This window comes from Phoxinus phoxinus (assembly GCF_949152265.1).
Source record: "Phoxinus phoxinus genome assembly, chromosome: 3".
Lineage (NCBI taxonomy): Eukaryota > Metazoa > Chordata > Actinopteri > Cypriniformes > Leuciscidae > Phoxinus > Phoxinus phoxinus.
In genome coordinates this window covers 36,597,394-36,622,791 of record NC_136878.1, presented here as the reverse complement: position 1 = coordinate 36,622,791, position 25,398 = coordinate 36,597,394, and the positions used below count along the sequence as shown (strand labels likewise).

Below are 25,398 nucleotides of genomic sequence, written 5' to 3'. Positions count from 1 at the left end.
AAAATCTGAATTCTGGATCAAAACAAACTTTTCAAAACCCATATCCAATAATTGCAAAATATGTTGTAGACAATTCATTGGTCAAAAAGTGTGGGAACCATGCTTATAGCAGTTTGAAAGGAAACTTGGGTCTTCAGTGAGGAGACTCAAGTAATATGGTTTGAATTGTTTTTAATGGACTTTCTCTGCATTGTAACAACATTTTTATCTTTTCAGACAAAGTACACTTTGATTGACGAGCAAGACATACCATTAGTGGAAAACTATGCTTTTGAGGTGAGAACCTGTTTTTTTCTTTATTTTTTTCTTTAGGGGTCCAAGCACAAGTTGCTAGAACCCTATTGTGTTTGTACAAATTTTCTTCTTTATCTTATTTTTCTGCCCTAAAAATGTATGAGAATTAGAGACCATAATCGCAGAGACCCCACACTCGGCAGAATGGACCCAAGAGTGCACAGCTACTCGGGCACACACACACATTTGTCTGACACTAGGTGGCGCTACAAGGCAATTTGCGTTTTGGATCACAACTTTGGAACCCTAAGGGGAAACAAAATAATTTCCCCCCTCAATCCTTGAGTCAAGAGCTACAAATAACAATAATTTTCTACCATTTAGAGTTTTATTTAAGACCTACTTTTTCAAACTCCTAGGCCGTTGGTCCAATCTTCACCAAAATAGGTTAATAGGACTGTGCTGGCAAAAAGTATTGCAAAGTTAATTAATTGGTCAAACACTTTTACGAGTTGACCTGTATCTGCTGAACACAACTTGCTTAACATAACTTAACACACATAGACAACAGGACATTCTGATGATGCACACCAAGTTTGGTAAACTTTCTTTGGTTGATGCCCTAATCTTCTGACATGATGAGAAAAACAAAACATGGCCGCCAGCAGCCAATCAAATTTTAGCAGCTAATGACATCAAATCTGAATGGTGTACCGACACAAATAAGTCTTCATAAAACTTCCCCAAACTTTGCACATGTCCGCTCTAGACCATGCTAGCAAAAAGTTATCGAAATAATTTTGATCTATTAAACATTTTAGCTAATTTAATCTGACATAATTGAAGGGCGTTTCCCGTTATGACTATGGAGAACTAGTCATTCTGAGCAACAATGCTTAATTTCATGAATTTATGATGGTTGGGAAGCTAATAGCAAATTCTAAACTATCAGCCATTTCAGCTAAAAGATGAAGGCTGTGATATTAATGTTATAAGGAGTCATTTAAGCCTAATTTTTTTCTACCGGTTTCCATTCCTTTCATAGGTCATCAAAAAGATCATAGGTGTATTGCATAGGTGTAATGCATAGGTGTATTGACAGTATAGCTTTATGTAGTGTACATCAATGAAATGCTTATAGATCGTTAAATGTTTAGGCTATTTAATTTTTATAGACTCTAATAAAACACTTTTTTTAAATTGCCTTGAAATTAAGAGACGATTTTCTATTTCAAGATAATATATTATACAATTTCTATAAAGGCTCTTATTTATTACTGTTGTGGTATGAATAAAGCAAATGTGTGTTAAACTGCTTGCATAAACGTTTTCATACTTTTTTTTATTTTTTTTCCCAAGATGGACTTTGCTGTAAAATCCTCATAATAACATGCATTTCATCTTGATTGTTAATCATCCTCATGGGCTATTAATGCTTGTCCCCAATGATTCTCTTGAGGCTATTTATTTATTTATTTTTTAATTTGTGGGGTTTTGAATTTTGGTTACCAGCACACTTTTCCACACATGCCTATGATTTTTTTTTTTGTGTGTGTTATGACCTATTCAAGTTTTTGAAAACATGTTATTGTCACATTCTTTGAATACAATTTTTTTTATTATACTATTATTAAATTGAATTCCTGAATGTTTTTATTTTCAGGCACGCATGGAAGTTGATGCAGATGGGAATGGGGCAAAAATCTTTGCTTATGCCTTTGACATCGGTAAGGGTAGATGGGCTGGTCGACCACTGCATGAGTTACTCTGGTGAGTGTACTGCTGGAGTCCATTGCAATTCCTAGAGCCTACTGCTTTTTCGCGGTTTACTGTTTCCTGATATGTCTGTCACAATTTAGCCACTAGTGAAAGTTGAATGTTCAGTTTGTTTGTCACCTTCTCATTAGGGTTGTAGCGGTAATCAATATGGATCAATACATCGATAAAATTACACAATATGATGTATCAATGCAATGTGTAAAAAAAAAAAAAAATCTGTTTATTTTATCTTTATTTTGACGCTCTGTACAGTGCACACAATGTCTGTCAAAATATTTTATACATTTGTCAAAGCAGGCACTCTGGCATATTCTCTGGTACTAGTGGCATTCTCTTCATTTTGTTAAATATACAGAATCTCATGTAACAAAAAAAAAATACTTAAAGCTGCATTTTGTAACCTTTTTTGGGTTAAAAATGATCCAAAATAAATTTGAGCAAGTACATAACCAGCCAGTGTTCAAAACTACCTTCTTGCCTTAGCTTGTTTTTTCCCCCAACGATATATATTGTGATATTGAGAGCCATAACTCCAGGCTAAAGTCAATAATTACCATTCCATGATATTAATAATAACAAAAAGGTCATTTAATATTTTATTCCAGAATTAGAACATTTCTGTAAACAGAAAAGCAGAATGCATTTAAACAGCAGCTTTACACCATACCGCCTGTCTGCGCCGGTGCTCCAACCACGTGCATCACGCGCTGTGCGTAGGGCACCAAGAGCTGAGGGGGCACCAAAATATGAAAGATCAATAATTATAATGCCGATATTATTTCAGTATAGAAATACAGACATCCCAAGTCTCCCGGAAGTTCCGGGAGTCTCCCACATATTGATAGCGGCTGATGCCCGCAAATTAGTTAAAATCTCCGGAATCTAGAGCGAGCGCGCCCGCGAGACAGAGACTGTGCTCCAAACCGCGCAGCGCGTGCACGGCAGAGAAAGAGAGAGAGCAAGAGACTGTGGCGCGTGCCTCATGAAGGGCATGTAATATCTCCTGCTGGTGCTACTGTGCTACTACCCTTCACATCGCATGTTCCGGCGATGTGACTATCGCTCACTCGCACATCGCGATGTCGATATTAAAACAGAATATCGTTCAGCCCTAGTGTCTAGACTTTGTTGCCTGTGAGGATGTTGGAGGTGGAGATTTATAGCCTTTTCTCAAAGCACTTGATATAATTATACTTATCAATTTGATGGTGGATCCAGAAAGGGTCAAACGACAATCACCAGTGACAACTGGAGGATTCACCCGCTGTAAAATGCGAAAGACTTCATTCGGACTTCGGAGTGGCTACAGAAAAAAAGATACTGCAACTGACCCATGCGAAAACAAGGATAATATCGGAAGGCCATTAAATGTACCGTAGTCATGTAATGTTAATGTTGTTAACATGAACAATTTGAGAAAGTATAATTTGCCCGGTTTGACGTGATATGATAAGCGATCGTTAGATTTAATCAACGTGATTTACTGCAATGCTTTTTTCCCCTTAGTTGGTCAGAACAAAAGTGGATGTTACTTGTTCGGATGACATTTTCCGGTGAAAATTCATATGTTGGTCATACTTCCAAAAAGTATAATCTGTGATTTCCAAATGACAGTATCCACACCGGCGCTGTGACTGACAGCCGCACATTCTCATCAAAACATTGTTTTCATCCGCGCTGTGCCGTGCCAGAGCACAACCCATGTAAAGTTGATAATTCTGCAAATAACAGCAATTGCAGATTTCGAACAGAGATGGCGACAAAGATGAAAACCTACGGACTGCAGCTTGAACTCTCAATATCCTGTAACACAATCCACAACAAAATCAACACTAAATAAAATCAACACTTTGTTGAGGATTGTGTTACAGGATTTTGAGAGTTCAATACAGGATTTTGAGAGTTCAATTAAGTATTTTTTAGTTACGTTTTGGCTACATGTGTGAGTTAATAAAAATGTGACTAGTTGTGTAAAATAGGAAATAATATTGTAATAGTGATCTATCGATTGCAGGCCCCTAGCCTGGGAAAACCCTGACGAAACTTCCGGCAAATTTAGATTTGCTCTGCAAATCTAAGCTCGGGCTTTACACAATGACGATCGCTCTGATTGGTTGTAGGTCTGTCCAATTACGCCCAGAGGCATTTGAGCGATGTCAGTTGGTGACGCGCCTTTGGAAATGGGCTGTGAATGAACCTTCCCCAGACCCACTCTCAGTTACAACTGAGAAGGGTCTGGTGTCAACCAGGCTAGCAGGCCCCTGAATCTAATACAATTTAGAGATGCACCGATGCCATTTTTTCATAACCGATCCGATTCAGAGACCCAAATTCATGGGTCGTCCAATTCCGATACCAGTATTATATTATTATTTTATTATTATTTTCTTTTTTATGTTTTTGTTTTTCTTGATTATTGTAGAATGTCTATACCTCTGTGTGTGTGTGGAACTGATCATCAATATTTTATGTTAAACATGATGCATTAAATACTACTGTACTTCATAGAGAAAAATAATAATATATTATATAATTTAAAAAAAAATGAAGCGAGTGGATAATTCAGCTGCAAAAGTAATTCTAGAAACCATGATTTAGGAAAAAACATAATTTAATGGGTGAAAAATAAGTTTGTGTAGTGCTAAATTTGGTAAAATGTTAATTACAAATCACTATACACAAAAACAATTTACCGGTAATGAAAATGAATACTATAAAACTAAAAGACGTTTTATTTCAAATGTATTGTGCAGCTTTTGAATGGGGCAACAAGATATGACAGAACAAAATAGGCTATGAATAAGCTTACAAGTGCACAAAACTATCATAATATCTATCAGACTATCAGAATGATGTGTTTTAAAGCAACATGGAGTAACAGCGTGCATCACTCTGTATTAAAAAGAAAAGATATTGTGTGCACAACTAATAGTGTATTACTGTATCTATCCAGCAGTTTGAGTCTTTTTTTCTTGGTTTTTAATTCCAGTTACTATACCAATTCGTGATGCCAATTCATAGTCCTCTCTACTATCATATAGAAACAACAATAAACAGCAAGATTATTAATTTTGTGCAAATCCACACAGACCTTTATCTACAGGTCAACTATAATAATGAATCTTGGAGAGAGTTTTACTGTGCCGAGTCCGACTGTCGTAACCAAATGCGACAAGTAGTCTGAATGCTGAATGGAGAATGACTGACAGCCTCAGTGGAGGGAAGAGTTTCCGTCCACTTTAATTTTACGGCTCACATTAAGCTATCGAATACCTTTGGAAGACTTCGGCTATAGTGCACGGAAATGTTTATGCTGCTTTATAATAGTGCTGCTTTGTAATATTTTCTTACGGAGCTTAACAGCAACGAGTTAGCACAGTACTGGATTTGGATCGATCCTGTCTGACCTATACCCAATAGGGCAAAAAATTCAGCATCAGAGCAGATACTGATTTTCGATATGAAATTGGATTTTTGCCAATATCTGATAACAAATAATTTTTCATTTTGATTAGTTTTGAGCAAAAACTAGGGATGCTCTCTATATCGCCACCATATTGGTAATGGCTGATAAATGGTAATTTTTTAAAATGTTATCGTTATTGATTCGATAAGAAAATTAGGCCGATATATTAAAGCCGATAGATAATGTATTATTTCCCTCAGCTGAGGCGCTTCAGATGCGCGCGCCGTTCGCCATGACGGATTTGAATTGCTTGAAATATGATTGAATCACTTCGAAAAGGAAAATACAGTTTTCAAATGCAACACAAATCTGTCATATAGACATATATCAGATATATATACAAAATAAACATAATATTGCAAATTACATTATTTTACAGTCGTGTTCTCATTATCATTTTATGTAGCATAAAATGATAATGAGAACACGACTGTAAAAGAATGTAATTTGCAATATTATGTTTATTTTGTATATATATCTGATTAATCTCATATTGGATAGAGCTCGACCGATAGTGGATTTTACCGATAACTAGGTTTGACCGTACTTGCCGATAACCTATTCAACCGATATATATATATTTTTATTGATACTGGATTTTAAAAAAACGCGTAACACTCCAAGTAAAACAGTGCTGAACTGAAATGTGCTAAATGAAATTTGTAAATACGAATATATTAAAATGAAAAGTTCTATGGAACGAATTCTACAGAAAATAATTTAAACATTAAAATATTACAGGTCAAATGTGTGTTTCTTTAGCTATAACCTAGAAACAAATTTCATAGTTAACACTTTGCAAGTCCTATTAGTTAACAAGGATGTATTTGCTAGCTTTCATGAACTATATGCATTATGCAATATACATTCTTACAGCATGTATTGATATTTGAGCAAGAAAATTGTACCTTTATCATTCATGTTAGTTCATAATACATTAACTAAGGTTAACAGATAAAATTAAAACTCAATTTAAAATGTATTCGTAAATGTTGAAATGACCAAACTAAATATGAACAATACTTTTATTAACCTTAGTTAATGCTGAAAATGGAATCGTATTGTAAAGTCTTACCGTTTCGTATAAATCCAAAGAGTCATGCTTAAAGATGGCCATCTTTAAATATCTGCAAAGGCCAGAGCATTAAAATTACATAAATGTAGGCCTGTATTACATGTATAGTCTCTCACTTTACTTGCTTTTATTTTAGAACACTTGTTGATTAGGCTATCTAATCAAAATAACAATATGTACTGTAGTGATAAAAAAAAGAACTGAAATCGAATGCATTTCTGAACATATCAATGTTGAGAAAGCAATCACATCACTAGTTTTAAATATGCAACTTCCCTGGCTAATGAATGCATACAAACGACCACCTGGATGCAAACTAATGCAAATAGATGGTAACAATTGCGACATTAAATATTTGGATTGCGTGTTGTATTTGCTTTGTGCGGGTGGGCGGCCGGATCGCATTAGGGGTTTTGTGTTAGAACAGTGTTGTGTTGGCGGCCCCTAAGTTAATAACTAATGATCGTTGCGACGGAAGTGAATCAATCCAAACTAACTTTAGCTGGACAATAACTTCATTCTAGAACTGCTGTAAAGCCAAAACAATCTCTGGTACTTTCATTTCCTATTATCACTGTAAAGCTGCTTTGAAACAATCTATATTGTTAAAAGCGCTATATAAATGAAGGTGACTTGACTTGACATTGTTTTAACCGCTTGAGGTAGCCACTTCTAATGTTAGTCCTCTCAGCCTCGAGGTCAAACATACTGCTGTTCTTTCTCTGCTAATGCAGCATCTAGTCAAAAATTAATTCCTTTATAATATGGCAATATGTACTTTAGTGTTCTGTATTCATACCGTTTCGCTGTCAGTGTTTTATATGCGCATCTGAAGCGTCAGCGATCTCTGTAAACAACTGTCAGTGATAGTTTTTATTTGGCCTCTAGAGGTCGCTCTCGCACTGTATAATGCCAGCAGTCTCTTCTCAGTGCTCTGATACTGTGTAAATGACAGCATACTTTTTCTCAGCCGCTTTAGCAACTGACGCAACCTGTAAAAACTGTCTGTATGAATTTTTGCCGATAACTGATTGTTCCACCAATCAACTATCGGTACCGATATATAGACAAAACCGATGAATTGGTCGACCTCTAATATAGGATGCGTTTGGTTTACGATGCAGTAAAGCGCTTCATTGTACCGGTCTTTAGCTTCAGCGCATGCAGCTCAAACAGCAATGCACACCAGACACCATTAATAACTACTGGGCCTGTCATAATATTATAATGAGAACCCTATTGTAATAAAACCTTGTGAATTCTCGGGGTAGTTGCTGTGTTTCAGTGTTGTTGTGGAAAGAAGGCATCCACAGCACATTTTGACAAGCACGTCAATTTTGCATGTGCATTTGCGTAATTTTGTGCAGATATAAGTCGTAATAGTATGTTTATGTAGTATAAATATCTGATTAATCTCATACACAACACATATATGCTTTTCATTGAGGTAAATGACCTGCAACGCTTCATTGTACCGGTGATCATCCGTGTGCACGCTCAAACAGCAATGCAAAACATTAAAAACTATGATTATTGGGACTATACATATTATAATTGTATACAGTATTGTAATAAAACATTGTGAATTATTTGGTTTAGTTGCTGTTTCAGCGTGTTGTTATGGGAATAGTGCATCCACAACAGGAGTTATAGGCCTACGTTCTTCTGACATAATTAGTTCAATTATAACTAACATTAACAAAGGTTATTGCTCTCTGTTAGTTCATGTTGGTTAATCAAATATTTGTTTCTGTTAGTTCACAGTGCATTAACTAATGCTAACAGACAACTTTGGATCTTAAAAATGTTGAAATTAACTAGATTAATAAATCCTTTTCCCAAGTATTTTTCATTCATTGTTTGTTCATGTCTACCAAATGAAACATAGTAAAGTCTTACCAATTTTTTTCTATAAAGAAAGTCGGCCATAGGAGTGTAAAATTAATTTTAAAAGATAATAAATCTTACACTGGTTCAAACTAGGGATGGAACGGTACACAGAAGTCACGGTTCGGTACGAGTTCGGTACAATGGAGGGAAAAGCAAAACAAAAATGCAGAAGGCAAATTTTTTTTATTGAGCATGTCTCAGGCTGTACCACACATACAGTCTCTCCCCTGAGCTAGCTGCGACAGCCTGCCCTGAAGTGTGTAAAAGTGAGATGTAAACAAAATAAGACAATCAGCTATAAAATACAGCATCTCTTATTTATGTGCGGACACACGAGCGCGAAGGTGTGCGCGGCAAAAATGTTGTCATTGCGGTGTGGCCACATTTCGCGTGGCGGTGCACTGTGCAGTGCACAGATTTTTAACGCGCATTCGAAGACGCACGACTTCGAGCCGAATCTGGCTGAGCATGTGCATCTCACAGCACCGGCACCCAGTTCTTGCATCTAAATTAGTTGCTTACATTAACAAAATGAGCCTACGATAGCAGAGGAATAGAATAGCAATATATTAAATCAAAATAAATGACCATGTTTTATAAAAAGGTTCACAAAACTAAATAAAAATGTTTAGAAGCTAATTTCTTAGCTTTGAAAATTTGATAATTCACACCAATCTGTGTTTGATGTATAAGATCCTTTATGACAACGCTGCTCCTCCACTAAAATAATTTATCTCTTTGGGCTCTGAAACAACAGCTCGAGCCACTAGATCCACAGTGCGAGGGGAATGCAGGATCCCTAAACGCAGGACAGCATTTGGAAACTCTGCTTTTTCTTGTGTGGCCGCTCGTCAGTGGAATATGTTACCCACAGAGTTTATAAAAAGCACAAGTCCTTACATGTTTACACGCCAGGCAAAGAAATGGCTTTTATTAAATCAATTTTGTCCCCACATGTGACCAGATATATGTATGTGTGTATGTAAGTGTGTGTTCTAAGGTCTGTATATGAAAGGTGTGAAAATTTCCTTTTGGACATTTTTATTTGGACATTTTATTTGTTTTTCATGTATCTTAGCTTAACATCAGCCTGCCCAGGGACTACGGGTGAAAATTAGCTCTTGAGCTAAAACCCGGTACAATGCATCTCTCCCTTTGAGGTTAATGTTTATTGTACGCTGTCCCTGTTTTTTCTAAATAAATAAATAAAATAGAAGTTTTTTTTTTTTAGTGTGGTTTTGGTGAACTAAAGTGTTGTACAAAAATAAACATTCACGAATGTACATTACTTCTCGCCGCTGATTCCTGATGGTTTAGAGGACGATTACACCGAGTCGCACCCTGTCGTTTCAAAGAATAGTACACCGGCGAGCGCGAAGGAAATGCCTCGTCCATTTGGGGAGGTGCGCAGTCATCGGAGGCTCGCACTGCGGAGCAGGCGAAAGTATAAACAAACCTATTTTAAGGCGGGGCTACAGATTAGGTGTTCCTAAAGAACCCACGTATCTAACAGTAGTTCCGCATTACATTCATTAATTTGCATGCAAGTTTTATTTATTTTTATACCGTGTATTCTCCGTGTAAATTCATGCACGGAACCGTGACGCCTGTACCGATTCGGTTCAATACGAATACATGTACCGTTCCACCCCTAGTTCAAACTAGGCTACTGTATTGTATATGTTTGATTTATGTTGAAGTTTTTGGGACATGGCTTTTAGTGGTGAGTCTTTTGTTTTTGTAATCATACTCTCAAAATAAAAAAAAATTATTTTATTATTGGTCAATCACTCGGTTATCTACAATATGTAAAAAAAAATTGCCGCTGGGGGTCGCTAACCTCTTACAATAACAAAGGCGTAGGTTTATGATGCAGTGACGAGCTGAATGATGGGACTTGCTGTCAAGCTGATGTATCTAATAATGTTAATGGATGAGTGAAAACATTCATGTTTTTTAACATTACAGTGGTATGAAGCCGGTCTCGATTGCTAATAATAGACAGATAACACACGCGAGTCCCGCGGATATAAAGGAAAAAGGATATTTAATTCTACGGAACTACTCGCAAGTGCTGAATTACTACTCACACAGGTCAGTTTATTTGACGAATTAAACTTGAGGTAACACAGCGCTGTTTCACTTGGTCTATCGTTACACTATCATACTAAACAGCATTTGAGTGTGTTGAAAGTTATAATGTTATTCTATGTGTTAGTTCATTTGCTATATGAAACTAGCAGTGTACTAGTAATCTAGATCAACATTAGAATAACATACAGATCATATTCTAACATTTCATCATGTTGAGCTATATAACATTGATTTGTTTTATGTACATTTGCTCACCTGTCTAATACAGTACATACAAGAGCTCTGTCAGGTCCAAGTTTGTCACGGATGTGGAGCTCTCGGCATCTCGAAAACACCACGCCGATATTGAGCATCATTTTAGTTCTCCTTTTTTGTCCCAAAGTCTGCTTGCCATGGTCCATAATGTTTGAACGAAATAAGAACTCCTTTTCCACGAGAATACTGAAGCAAAAATTATCCTTAATTTTGTATCCTTAAAACGCTTTGCCACAGCATACAGACCTAGGCGAGACAGCTCGCGCGCCTATTGGCTGCTGTGCGGCAAAAGCTTAAGCCAATCGAGCGAGCCCTTGAGTGACGTCACACCCAATGAGGGCACTTTGCGCCCTCCTGCGTCACGTCCCGCCGAAACGGGCGTTACTTAGGGCTATATATTTCGCTCACAGGCTTATGAACTCTGATTTTTAACAGCGAAACAACCAGAGCGCATACACGGCAGGAAACGCAGTACTCGTTCCTCCCTCTAGAGAGAACCGAGGTTACGTTAGTAACCGAGTACATTCTCTTACGAGAGATACTCTCGTACTGCGTTGTCGTAGCAACGCATTGGGGAACACCCTGTAAGACACCGCGTGTGCAGTGATCCGACACCATAGACCCAGAGCACTGAGCTGGGGTTCATATAGTACATAACCACCTGTAGGACTCACAGAGAATCCTGAAAGAGGTGGGCTCCAACTAGGGCTGGGCGATAAAACGATAACGATAATTATCGCGATATAATTTTTCTCGATAAAACGATATCAAGAGTCCGATAAATGTTCGATAATTTTTTTGCGCCAAAAGCGGAACGAATCTCATTTGAACCGCGCGCGCCACACGGACCGTTTATCCGCTCGGCTCAAAGTCCAAACGGCAGCGCAGCGCGAGCTCACTCGAGCAGACGCGTTTACTCTGATCGGTCTCGGTCACAAGATCCAGTGAGAAGCGCTTGAATTCAGCGAGGAACACACGTCTCAGTGATTTAAACCAGTTTAAAGGCAGATGAGACCGCGCTGACGAACAGGAGAAGCACTGTGCGTAACGATACAGTCAGAAGCTTTTCCGTCTACAAATTCCCATAATTTACCACGGATTTACTGTAACGTTAGCCTAGTAATATTAACTGCACCATGAAATGTGGGATATATATATTGAATTGTATAATATTATTAATGTAGACAATGTATTAAAGGACTAATGGAATATAATTACAGTTTTTAATAATGTATTTAGGCTACTGGTTTTCATAAATACCATAAAGTTACATTTTATCTGTGGTTATCATGATCTAAATGCATGATGCTGGCTGACCAATGGTTAATTTTAATAAAACTAAAGAATATTACATTTTAGCAAATAAAAATAATGTTGTTACTTTTTTTAACTGATGTTACGGTTTTTGTTAATGAACATAAATTGTATATAGTAAATCTGCATCCTAACTCAAGCTAATACTACTGAAATAAAGATATTTATTTTGTTAAGGAAAAATGACAAATATTTGAATGTTCTACCTCAGATTTGTGAATGTTCACCTGTTTGGCAAGTGTTTGTCATGATATGTTCTGACAATAAAGAGTAGTTTAAAAACACAACGCTCTGGTTTCTACAGCTTTCACTTAGGAGTAAAAATCTGTCTTTAAACTTGAAATAAATAAAGATTTGACATTTATCGATAATTATCGATATCGACTGATATAAAAAAAAATATAGTGATATTTTTTTTTGGCCATATCGCCCAGCCCTAGCTCCAACCACCATCTCTCACAAAAATGACTGCTTAGCAGATCAGTATAGAATTGACTGCGCTTAGCAGATCAGTACAGAATAGACTGCGCTTAGCAGATCAGTACAGAATAGACTGCGCTTAGCAGATCAGTACAGAATTAACTGCGCTCAGCAGTTCAGCATAATAATGCCATAATTGACGACTGAAATGTCAGTCTAACAAATACGGTTATTTAAACCGATAATATCTTGGCCTGTAAGACGGTACCTTGAGGTTATAAAACCTGATAAATGTAGACGGTGAGGCCCAGCCTGCCGCCATACAAATATCCTGTAAGGCAATCCCACTCGACCAAACCCACGAAGAAGCCATACTTCTCGTGGAGTGCACCGAATGCCTTTGGATGCGTACGCTAGAGCTATAGCGTCCACTATCCATCTGGATAGGCTCTGTTTCGAAGTGGCCAGTCCCTTGAGATGCCCACTGAACGAAACGAAAAGCTGCTCTGTCTGTCTGAAAGCAGACGAGCGCGACACGTAAGCTCTCAATGCCCTCACTGGGCAGATGAAATTTTCGTCCATATTATCCCCGATGACCGGAAGGGCAGACAGGGAAATAACCTGCGCCCTAAACGGTGTGTTTAGGGATTTTGGAACGTAACCATGCTTAGGTTTGAGCACGACTCTGGAGTCATTAAGCCCAAATTCCATGCATGACGCGCTCACTGAGAGCGCGTGCAAGTCCCCAACGCGCTTCACTGAAGCGAGAGCCAGGAGAAACACCGTCTTGAGCGACAAGTGTTTCATATCAATCTCCTGAAGAGGCTCGAAAGGAGGACCCTTCATGGCGTCCAGCACCGTAGAAAGGTCCCAAATGGGAACTGTGGGAGGTCTGGGTGGATTAAGTCTCCTAGCTCCTTTAAGGAACCGAATGACTAAATCGTTCCTTCCTATGGACTGGCCGTGTGCGGTTTCAGAAAAAGCCGCTATAGCCGCCACGTATACCTTGAGTGTGGAAGGGGATCTCCCGCTATCCAACATCTCTTGTAAGAAGGACAAAACCTCTGTCACTCCGCAGTCTGGGGGTGACACGCCGCGAGACGTGCACCAGCCAGAAAAAACAGACCATTTGGACACATAGAGCCGTCGCGTAGACGGAGCTCTAGCTTGTGTGATCGTGTTTAACACTCCCTAAGGGAGGTCAGCAGATACCCGTTGGTGGCCCACACATGAAGGGACCATAGCTCCGGGTGAGGATGCCAAATCGAACCATTTGATTGAGAGAGGAGATCTCTCCTCAGAGGCACTGGCCACGGGGCGGTGCTGGCTAACTGCATCACAGCTGGGAACCAGGGTTGATTCGACCAGAGCGGCGCTACTAGCAGCACTGAGCATCCTTCCTCCCTGATCCTCTCCACCACCTGGGTCAGGAGGGAGACAGGGGGAAAAGCATATAGGGGGCGGCGTGGCCACTGATGAGCCAGCGCGTCCTTGCTTTTCGAGAAAAATTCTAGACAGTGAGCGTTCTCTGGGGACGCAAAGAGGTCCACTTCCGCTCTGCCGAATTTCTTCCACAACAGTTGTACTGTGTGTGGGTGTAACGACCATTCTCCTGCCGGAACGCGGTTCCTGGACAGTACGTCTGGTCCAACATTCAGGTGCCCCGGCACGTGCGCCGCCCTTAGTGAAAAGAAGGTTGCAGCGCGCCCATATCAGAAGGCGTTTGGTCAGCCTGTATAACGACAGGGACCTGAGGCCGCCCTGGCGATTTATGTATGACACCACTGACATGTTGTCTGAACGTATCAGTACATGACAGCCCATAATCAGGGGACGAAAGCGAGTGAGCGCTTTGCACACTGCTAACATCTCGAGGCAGTTTATGTGGAAGAGCTTTTCTCGCTCTGACCAAAGGCCAAACAGCGGTCTGCCCTCGAGCAGCGCTCCCCATCCTGCGTTGGATGCGTCCGTAGACACCACCCTCAGACTCGGGGAAGTCCCTAGGCTTACACCTGACAGGTACCAGTCTTTTGACCTCCATGGTTTCAAAGCTGCAACGCAAGCTTGATTGACCTTGAGGCGAAGCCGACCGGTGGCCTATGCTTTGCATGGCACCCTCCCTTTGAGCCATATCTGCAGCGGGCGCATGCGCAGCAGACCCAGCTGCAGTACTGCAGATGCTGAGGCCATCAGACCTAGCATTTTCTGAAATCTCTTTAGAGGGAGAACAGCGCCGCAGCGAAATGAGCTGACTGTGCGCTGGATGCGCAGCGCGCGCTGTTGTGACAGCTGCGCTGTCATCGACAGCGAGTTCAGTTCCAGTCCCAGAAAATAAATATTCTGACTGGGGGATAGCGAACTCTTTTCCCAGTTGACTGTGAGACCGAGATTCTCGAGGTGACTCAGCAGCAGGGCTCTGTGCGCCACTATCTCTGAATGAGATTGGGCTAGAATGAGCCAATCGTCCAAATAGTTCAGCACTCGAACACCCTGCAGTTTGAGGGGAGCGAGTGCTGCGTCCATGCACTTCGTAAATGTACGGGGTGCTAGAGACAAGCCGAACGGCAGGACTTTGTACTGGTTTGCCTGGCCCTCGAAGGCGAATCTCAAAAATCGCCTGTGATGTGACGCAATCTGTATTTGAAAATACGCGTCCTTTAGATCTACTGACACGAACCAGTCTCCTTGGCGAACGTGCGCGAGGATTTTTCTGGTCGTTAGCATTCTGAACTGGCGTTTCACAAGCGCTCTGTTCAGTTGCCTCAGATCTAGTATGGGTCTGAGAACCCCGTCTTTCTTGGGTACCAGGAAGTATCTGCTGTAAAGCCCCCCTTCGCTCTGAGCCTGAGATAAAGTTTCGATAGCCCTTTTTCTCAGAAGTTTCTGAATTTCGGCTCGAAGTAGATGTGCTACATTCGAATCTACCGAAGTCTCGACGCGCGCCGTGTGGTGGCGAGGGCGTCTGTGAAACTGTAGCGAATAGCCTTCTTTTATGATGTTTATCACCCATTTTGAAACCCCGGGAAGCTTTTCCCATGCATCTGCACGTGTAGCTAGGGGCTGAGTGAAAAGCGCGCTCTGATCGACTCGCGATACAGCGGCTTTCGTGAGCTGCGACAGAAATGTCTCGCTCGCAACATCTGAGGCCGGGGCCGCGCTTATGAAAGCGGGCAGAATGTCCGCGCTCGACCCCTCGACAGCCTTCAGGCGGGAGAGGGAGGGCTGGACGGGCTCCGTAGGAACCGTGATGCTTGTGTGGGAACGCGGGCACTGGGGACCGGGCACGTTTACCACCTTTATAGCATCGCTCGCCGGAGCGGAGCGCCTGCACGCAGGTTTCGTTTTTACAGAAACCGTGCGATGAGCAGGAGGTAGCATTAGTGGGCACTGGGTAGTGGGCACGTGTGCTACTTTTAACGCGCAATCAAACTGAGTCGATTTTATGTGCGCGGGCCCTTTGTGTGGGGCCGTGTTTGTGTGTAGGGATGTGCACATTACAGCGGGCAGATTTACTACACAAGAAACACCATCGGCCGTGGCCGGGACACCAGAAAATGCACTCTTTAATGGATTTATCTGGGTAGCCGTGAAAACGGCTGTTGTGTGCAGGCAAGCGGCCAGTGAGACACGCCTGTTGGCTGCAATGATCGCAGGTACAATCGCTTCGCTTGGGACTGCACGAGCGGTGAGCTTCGGTGAGGGTCCGGCCGCAGCGGGACTTGAACACCGACGCTTCCCTAGCAGTGCTAGGATGTCTTCGGGGGCTCTGGCTTCAACGCTACCTTCTGTCGCGGGCCACGCGGCGCGGGGCAGCGACCGGAAGAGCGAGAGCGCGGTCTCGAGCTCTGGGTCTGGCGGCGTTGAGATGAGGAGCTGGGCGGCGGTCTCGGCTGTGAGCTCTGAGCGGGCGGTTTCGCACGGCCTGCTGCAGAGCTGGAGCGCTTCGGCAGGAAGTGCTTCATTGCCTGGGTCGCCTTCTGCACCTCCGCATACCTGTCGGTGAAGTCCTTCACCGAAGTCCCGAAGAGGCCAGCAGGGGAGAGCGGGGCGTCGAGGAACGCGGTCCGTTCTGCTTCTGGCATGTCTGAGAGCGTTAGCCAGAGGTGCCTCTCAGACACGGTGATCGCCGCCATACTGCGTCCGATAGCTTGGGCCGCAGACTTCGAAGCGCGAAGAGCCAGGTCTGTAGCGCTTCTCAGATCCGCCACGCAGATCGCATCGGGTCCGTTCTCGTCCAGCTTGCGGAGGAGATCGGCCTGGAAGATCTGCAGCGTCGCCATGGAATGCAGCGCTGACGCGGCCTGTCCGTTGGCGGCATAAGCGCGACGGAGCAGGGATGACGTCGTGCGGCAAGCCTTTGAAGGCAGCGCCATCTTAGCCCGCCGTCCAGCGGAGGGTGGGCATAAGTGGCCCGCGATAGGCTCTTCGACCGGCGGGAGGGAAAGGTAGCCTCTGTTCTTAGCATTGTCGACCTCGGAGAATGCTAGCGAAACAGATGACCTCGTCCTCGTAGAATACGGGGAAGTCCAAGCTCTCGCGACCTCCTCATGAAGCTCAGGAAGGAAGGGGGCGGGCTTTGAGACTGGCGTCGACTTCTCTCCGGGCAGAAAGTAGCCATCCAGCCGGTTTTTAGCGGGCTGCTCGGGCGAAACCCACTCAAGGCCAAGGCTCGCCGTGGCTTGAGTGAGAACGCGCATGAGCTCCGCCTCGATGCTCGCTCTTTTTCCTTTTGGCGCTGGGGCAGGGGGCGCGAGATCCGCAGAGCTCGCCCACTCCTCGCTGCCGGAAGCCAAAACCGAGCACGAGTCCTCGTCCCTCAGCATGGCGTCGATAGTGTCAATGTCATCGATGTCATCGACGGAAGCGGCGGCAATCTGCGGTCGCTGTCCGTCGGGTATCGAGGCTGAGGAAGCCGGAGACACAGTTCGCGGGCGCGCCGGCGAACTTTGGCGGCTTGACGGAGGTTCGGGGTTACGCTGTGCTCGGCGCTTTTTACGGCGCGGCACAACAGCGGAGAACACGGGCTCCTGGAACGAAGCCAGGCGAGTCCGCAGAGTCGCCAGAGGCAATAGTTCACAGTGGTGGCAGCCGCCATCCGCAAGAGCGATAGCCGCGTGTTCCTCGCCCAGGCAGGAAGCGCAAATCATGTGGCGGTCCCCGTCGCTGAGCGTGGTCCGTTTGCACGAACCGCAAAGAGGCATCTTGAGAAAGACGCTGCTTCAGATACAAACAGTTAGAAAATAAGTGTGAGTCGCGCCGGCGACCTCACACACACTCAATAAGTGAAAGGATATATAGGCGCCGGAACGCGCAACTGGAAGGCGACGAAGGCGGCGGTGCCAGCAGCTTGTCGTGACTTCTCCCGCTGAGGTGCTCTCTCGACGGCGCAGCTTCTTCACTCGGATCAGCGATGAGTTGTCCTCGCTGAAGGATAAAAAATCAGAGTTCATAAGCCTGTGAGCGAAATATATAGCCCTAAGCCACGCCCGTTTCGGCGGGACGTGACGCAGGAGGGCGCGAAGTGCCCTCATTGGGTGTGACGTCACTCAAGGGCTCGCTCGATTGGCTTAAGCTTTTGCCGCACAGCAGCCAATAGGCGCGCGAGCTGTCTCGCCTAGGTCTGTATGCTGTGGCAAAGCGTTTTACATAGATACAAAATTAAGGATAATTTTTGCTTCAGTATTCTCGTGGAAAAGGATTTTCCCCAATGCGTTGCTACGACAACGCAGTACGAGAGTATCTCTCGTAAGAGAACCGAGGATAGCGCGGATATTGCGTCATTGACAGGCGTAATTTTTTCCGGGATGTTAAACGAGATTTAATTTAATTCCAAATTAAAATGGGAATTTCTCTGAAATAAAAAATCTTTGGAGACTTTTGGGATATATTGTAAGTACACAACTGCAGGAAATATATCACACTGTGCAAGTGATTTTGGGATATTTTATTACAAAATTCTTACATATTGTAAATTTAATGTATTCCTTTTTATTCGTGTAATTTGTTTTTCATTTTATTAGTGTAACACCCTCTACATAAATAAGACCGTATTTGTGCATTTGTATTATTCTAAATGTCTTTAGGCTGCTGTTTTTCCAGACAAATACCATAGAAACAGTATGGTGTGTGCATAATTATTGTGCAAGTTGATATTCTGATCATATTTTTTTCCTAGCACATTTTACCAAGTGAAAACCACATTAATCTTAACCACTATTCATTTTGTATTTAATCATTTTTAGGTGATTTATAATTTTTAAGGAAGGCTGGAAGTGAAAAACACCTTATATTCAGGTGTGCATAATTAAGCAGTTTTCCTTTTACAGGTAAAATGGACCAAAAGACTGAAAAGTCAAAATATATTAAATGCTCATGAGGATGCATTACTAATGCAATAAAGAAAAGACATGTTAACTGCAAAAAAAAAAGCAAGTAATGTGAAGATTTAGGTGTGAAATCGTCAGGAACCCTTTAGTCTCCAGTGCTATCATTTTCCAGAAATGTAGCATACCTGGAGTCTCCAGAAGGTGTCATGATCTCAGAGACTTTGCCTAGGGGAAGAATCCTAAAATATGACACAATAAGAATCACAAGCTGAAATGTTGTGAAATACATGAAGACTGTTTATTGACAACCTATGTGTCTGAAGACATTATAGACATATAGGTTGAGAGTGACTCTTAAAGGATAATTCCGGTATTTAACACCTTGAGTCTATATTGTAGTTTGTTTTGGATGAACAAGAGGGGTGGACAACATTTTTTTGACAATGGTTCCTCTCTCGACTTTTTGACTATAATAGAATTGGCCATGGACCCATTTAACATTGGAGTCAATGGCCATGTCCGAAAATGTCATTAAAACAACCTTTAACATTAGTTTTCAAAACTGTGCAACTCACCGAGTGATTAGTGATGTTAGTTGATGTTCCAGAAACAAAAAGTGTTGCGAAATAGTTTCTGTCGTGTTTTATTTGCATTTTGTAAAATCCCATTGAATTCTGTTGAAGGACTGAGTGCTCGTTAATATAAATGCGCTACCGGAAACGGAAAGGGGGCTGTTTACATTTGGTCGATGTAGTCTTTTTGCTCGCTTTCGTTTCTCATAAGGCTAGCGAGCAGAGCAACTGTGCTCCGGGAGAGTAAGCGAAATAAACAAACAAAACCTTGAAAATATTGAAAGACGTGACCACTGACCAGTGCAATATGAAGTTGAACTCGACTGTGACCGTGAGTGTCCCGCGAGACATAAACATCAGTTATCGCCATCAAGTGGTCGGGAGTGTGCTAACGCTTCAGATTCAAATATTGAGCGGAAGTTACACGGTTGTGAAGTGTCTGAAAAAATAGTTCTACTATAGCAAAATAAACGGATTGGAATCATATATTGCGACGATATATTGTTTATAATCATTAACGAACACCACTAACCACTCAGTTTTGTAAACGAACATTATTGGCAGTTTTAACGACATTTTCGGACATGGCCATTGACTCCAATGTTAAATGGGTCCATGGCCAATTCTTTTTTAGTCAAAAACTCGAGAGAGGAACCATTGTCAAAAAAATGTTGTCCACAACTCTTGTTCATCCAAAACAAACTACAATATAGACTCAAGGTGTTAAATACCGGAATTATCCTTTAAGGGACCACCACCAGTTCAAGTCTGACAGAAGTAGCTGTGGCGAGGGAGTCGTGCTGTGAGCTGCTACTAACAATGAGCAAGACGGACCTTTCAGGGTAGGAGATGGACTTAAAATCAACTCCCAAAACTTACTGAGAGATTCTGGAAGATCATTTCTTCAAACAGAGGTACGAGAGGATGTTGTGCTGGTCCTTCAATAATCACTCCCAACCTATCTGTCTATAAAGTCTTACAAAACAGTCTTCACGTGTTTCACAACACATCAACTTGTGATTCTTAAGTGTGGGTCATATTTCAGGATTCGTTACCTTAAAGTCTCTGAGATCCTGACACCTTGTACTTCTGGAGTCTCCAGGTAGATTGCAGTTCTGTAAAATGAGACTAAAGTGTTCCTGATGGTTTAACACCTAATTTATTTTTTGCAGTTAACGTGTATTTTTATTTTATTTTTGGCCTGTTTTTGTAAGACCCTGCTCAACCAATGACCAATGCTGACCATTGGTCACATCTTAATTTAGCAATTTCTAGTATTGCATTAGAAATGCATCCTTCTCATTGCGTATTTAATCTTTTTTGACTTTTCAGTGCAAGTTAAAAAAAAATTGGCCCATTTGATCTGTAAAAGGAAACCTGCTTAATTATGCACACCTGAATATTAGGCATTTTTCACTTCCAGCATTCCTTAACAATTATATATCACTTATAAATGATTAAATACAAAATGAATAGTAGTTCAGATTTATGTGGTTTGGAATTGGTAAAATGTGCTTGGAAAAAAATATGATCAGAATAACAACTTGCATAATTATGTAGGATGTGACGATGTCGAGGGCTGTGGTAGAATGGCTCGAGGCCGGTGGCGTGATTACTGTTGAGCGACGCACCTTTTCGTATCGCTCAAAGAGGAGTGGAAGTATAAACGGAGGAGCGACGACAGTGGAGATCGAGAGGAATAGGCCTGGGTTTATGTTGTGTTTTGTTTTATTATATGTGACCGCAGTCGTCCGTGAGAGATTCAGGACCGGTGCGTTGCGCAGGTGTCGCTAATCAGTAATCACGCCACCGGCCTCACACGTCCTCCCACAGCCCTCGACCTCGTTCTGCTCGCCACATACGCACTGTAGTTACTTTTTACCATGGTAGTGAGTTGCAATGCATGGTTTTACCTGTGGTTAACCTGATCCAAATACCATGGGAGACCCTATACAATTTTACCCTTTTAAAAATGAGGTTTTTACTATTTTTACTGATGTTACTGTTTTTGTTAAGTAACATAAATGTACATCTGCATCTCAGCTAAAGATACTGCGACTGTCAACTCTAGCTACGGTCTAAGTGTTCATTTCTATGAACATTTAATATTCATTTGTGAAAGGTTCACCTGTTTGGCAAATGTTTGTCATTTTCTGACGATAAAGACTAGTCTGATGATGATAAAACCACACTTAACTGTTTGGTTTCTACAACTGTCAATCAAGAGCACAAATCTGCCTCTAAGCTTGAAAAAGATAAAGATTGGACATTTATTGGGATAATTGTCAATATCGACTGATATGTAAAATTTTATCCTAATAATTGATCGGCCTTATCACCCAGCCCTACTTTCAGGCAACCCATCGACTAGTTGATTTTGAAAATAGGTTGTTTTGCAAATGTAATGTAAACCACGAAGAGGCTGTAAATAAGTAGACATCATCTTGTTTTAACTAGTCATGTTTTGGTTTACTTTTCACAGGGAAAAGCACAGGGGTGGAATCGCTCCAAGTTTCCAAGTAGTTCACATAAACTCAGTCACAGTTGACAACCGTCTAGACAACTTGCGCCTCGTTCCGGTGGGATGGAGTCCCAAACCAGAAGAACTGTCCAGCAAACAACGGTAATTTAGATCCCACATGTGAAAGAAACAAATAAATATCTGCCATTATCTACTCTCCTCATTGTATATAAAATATGTATAAAACATTCTCTCTAGAGAGCAGTCGCTGTACTGGCTGGCCATCCAGCAGGTTCCCGCAGACCCAGTGGAAGAGCAGTATTTGGAGTTGAGTCGCACGCGATACTACAATGCCAACGGAGAGCTGGTGGAAGAGGAGGAGTGCTCCTGTACCTACTACGAGTGTCACTACCCACCGTGTTCGCTCATTGAGAGGAGGGTCAGTATGATGTAGACACGAAAGTCATTTTATGGGCATTTATTGGGTATAATTTGGATGAACTAAAAAAAAAAATACTGATGAGAAGTAAAGACGTGCATATCTACATAGTGGGTTGTCTGAAAAAAAAGAACATCAGTCTTACAACACTGTACACCGTACAACACATCATCTAGTATGTATTTAAAAACAGCTGGATGGAGCGCAAAAAATGAAATAAAAAACAGCAGTATATCTTGATTACGTTTTTAAAATGTGTCAAGAGCAAAAAAGCATTATGAGCGTGACCGCAGGTAAATATGCTTACCGTATTTTACGTACTATAAGTCGCTCCGGAGTGTAAGTAGCATCAGTCAAAAAATGCATCACGAAGAGGAAAAAAACATGTATAAGTCGCACTGGACTATAGGTCGCATTTATTTCACAAAATCCAAGACCGAGAACAGACATTTAATCTGGAAAGGCAAGTTATTCAGCTACACAATAGCACACAGAACAACAGGCTGAATAGGTGTCCGGTATGTTAACGTAACACAATAACAGTTATTCAGCTACACAATAGCATAAAGACCATATACCTGGGAGGCTGAATAGGTTAAATTAACATAAGTCAGCCAGTCCAACAAGTTAGTTCACCAAGTAAGCAAGTTCACCAAGCTCCCGCAATCTCATTCCAGAACACTGAATCCATTGAATTCTTCCTCGGTGTCGCTTCTGAACAACTCCGCCAACTAGAGCTTCCTCTCGCGGCTGTAGACGGTAATGTTTTCTCTTGGTTCATCTCAGTCAGTATAAATAAATTTTTATATATAAGTCGCACCTGACTAAGTCGCCAAACTATGAAAAAAGTCTGGAAAATATGGTACATGGATATATTTTTGGAGATGTCATGGATAGTGGTCGACTGAAACGGATTCTCTTTGTTGTGTGCTTCTCTTCACGCCTCCACGGACACTGATGGCCCAAACACGAGAAAGCACAACAATATATTGCAGCTGCCACACTAGCCATTATTATTAATCAAAGGAGATAATCGTGTTATCCAAGAATTAATGGTAAGGAAAGACACTTATACGGTGAGCGGCACATATAGCCTACTGTATGAGGTGTTTCTCCCTCATTTCTGCTTAGAGGTCTTGGTTGTGGCATTTCTTTGAGGTTTAAAATTCAGTATTCCTATAATTCTTTCGTCTTTTATGAATTTAATAAAGAACTCTGTCTCGTATTCTGTCCAAACATACCGCGTCATTACTTCAGGTGACTTTAAATGTGCAAAAACGGTTTCCATTGCAGTTTTGCCTGAAAAACCACTTCATATGAGCGTAAACTTTTTTGCGATAAATGGGAGTTTTTGCGAAAATTACGTTTCCATTAAGCGTATTTTCAATTCGCAATTTCAATTTCTGCAATTTGAAGGGTAATGGAAACGAAGGGTAGTGTTTACTTCCTTTTTATTCACATATTCATATATTTTTAAACAATTACTTTATTTGTGAAAAATAGTGTAATAGAATTGTAAAGAATAAGTATAGCACTCATAGCACTGATAATAGTAATTGCTCTTATTAGATGATTTGATTGAAATGTCTCAAAGGTGGTGTTTTTTTTTTAACACAAAGCTGTGTTCTGATGACTCAAGACTTGTGTGGCAAGCATGTGACGCTCATTAGCACTCGGCTCTCGACCACGCCCTGCTACCCCACAATACTTTCGTGCAAAATATTAAAGGTGCTTTCGCACTAGCACTGGGGTTTGATTGACATCAGACTTTGGTGTGTTTGGATAATGTGAAAGCTGTTTTCTGAATTCTGGTTTGCACCCGTAAACTGTACCTGGGATCCATCTAAAAAGGGTAGTCTGGGGTATGGTTCATGTGAACTCCGCTACAGTTCGTTGCTGGTATGAACACAATTGTACTAAATCATGGAATTGAGTGAAGTGCTATTTTGAATGATTTGATAAGTTTGGGTTCTCACTCACTTTGCTGACAAGTGTCACTGATGGATTGCAAGCAGAGAGAATGTACTGTATATCTCATTTCTGCTCTGCTTAAGCAGATATGGACTCCCACGTACTTTAAAACATTTATAGTACATTCGCAGCAGATAGACGCAAGTGCCGTTATTGAAAACAAAAACAAAGGCTCAACCAAAATATAAGTGTGGCGAGTAACACTATAAATTTGCTGCGTTATTTACCAAGCAACAGGGGTCAACAATAATTCATGAATTAATAATTCATTACATTTATATAGCGCCTTTCTGGACACTCAAAGCGCTTTACATAGAAGGGGGAATCTCCTCAATCACCACCAACAAAAACACACACAAATGCAAATTCACCGTGGTTCTGAATAAAACAATACAGTGATAATGCAATACAGCAGGGGGAGGGGAAGCAATCAAACTAAAGGCTAAAACAAATGTAACTTTTTTTATTTTTTAGATATACTAGTCTATTTAATTTGACTAGTCAGTTGTTGAACTTCAACTATGAACAATCCCACCGTAGTGAATGGAGTTGTGCTCCATGTGGACATTACACACTTAAAGGGGTGGTAAAATGCCCTGATCACAAGATGTAAAATAAATCTCTGATGTCCCCAGAGTGTGTGTGTGAAGTTTTAGCACAAAATACCCCACAGATATTTTTATATAGCATGTTAAAGTTTGCAAAAATGCACAGTTTTGTGCTTGGCCCTTTAAATGCAAATGAGCTGCACAGAGGGCGGGGTTTCAAGAGCTCCTGTGTGTTAGCAGCTGCGATTACCTCACGCAGACACACTAAAATGACAGAAACTGTTCTGCCTTTAATGTTAAAGCGGAGTCAGACAAAGATGGAGAGACTCAAGAAGTGACAACATGTAGAAGCAACAGGACGTCTCTGAATGGTTAGTTGATGAATTTATGTTGCTGATGTGGAGTTAACTATCTTCAATTAGGATATTCTGTCATGGTAATCTATAAATCACTCGTATAGGAACTGTTGTGAGATGCACACAGAGTGACTTTATATTGCATGTGAAAAGATGGATGCTAAAGTTTGAGCTGACAACAACTTTTCCTCTTCTCAA

General features: G+C 41.4%; 1 protein-coding gene across 2 annotated transcripts in view; it reads left to right on the top strand.

Annotated features, from left to right (window-relative positions):
• Window positions 1-25,398, top strand: part of zmynd19 (zinc finger, MYND-type containing 19) — a 30,977-nt gene that overhangs the window by 3,730 nt on the left and 1,849 nt on the right. Inside the window, exons 2-5 of one of the 2 annotated variants that reach the window (XM_079605813.1) lie at window positions 217-276; window positions 1,898-2,004; window positions 21,908-22,048; window positions 22,145-22,325. In XM_079605813.1, coding sequence (XP_079461939.1) covers window positions 217-276; window positions 1,898-2,004; window positions 21,908-22,048; window positions 22,145-22,325 — 489 coding nt within the window. The remainder of the gene's footprint in view (window positions 1-216; window positions 277-1,897; window positions 2,005-21,907; window positions 22,049-22,144; window positions 22,326-25,398) is intronic. The other variant, XM_079605814.1, reaches the window with a different exon arrangement.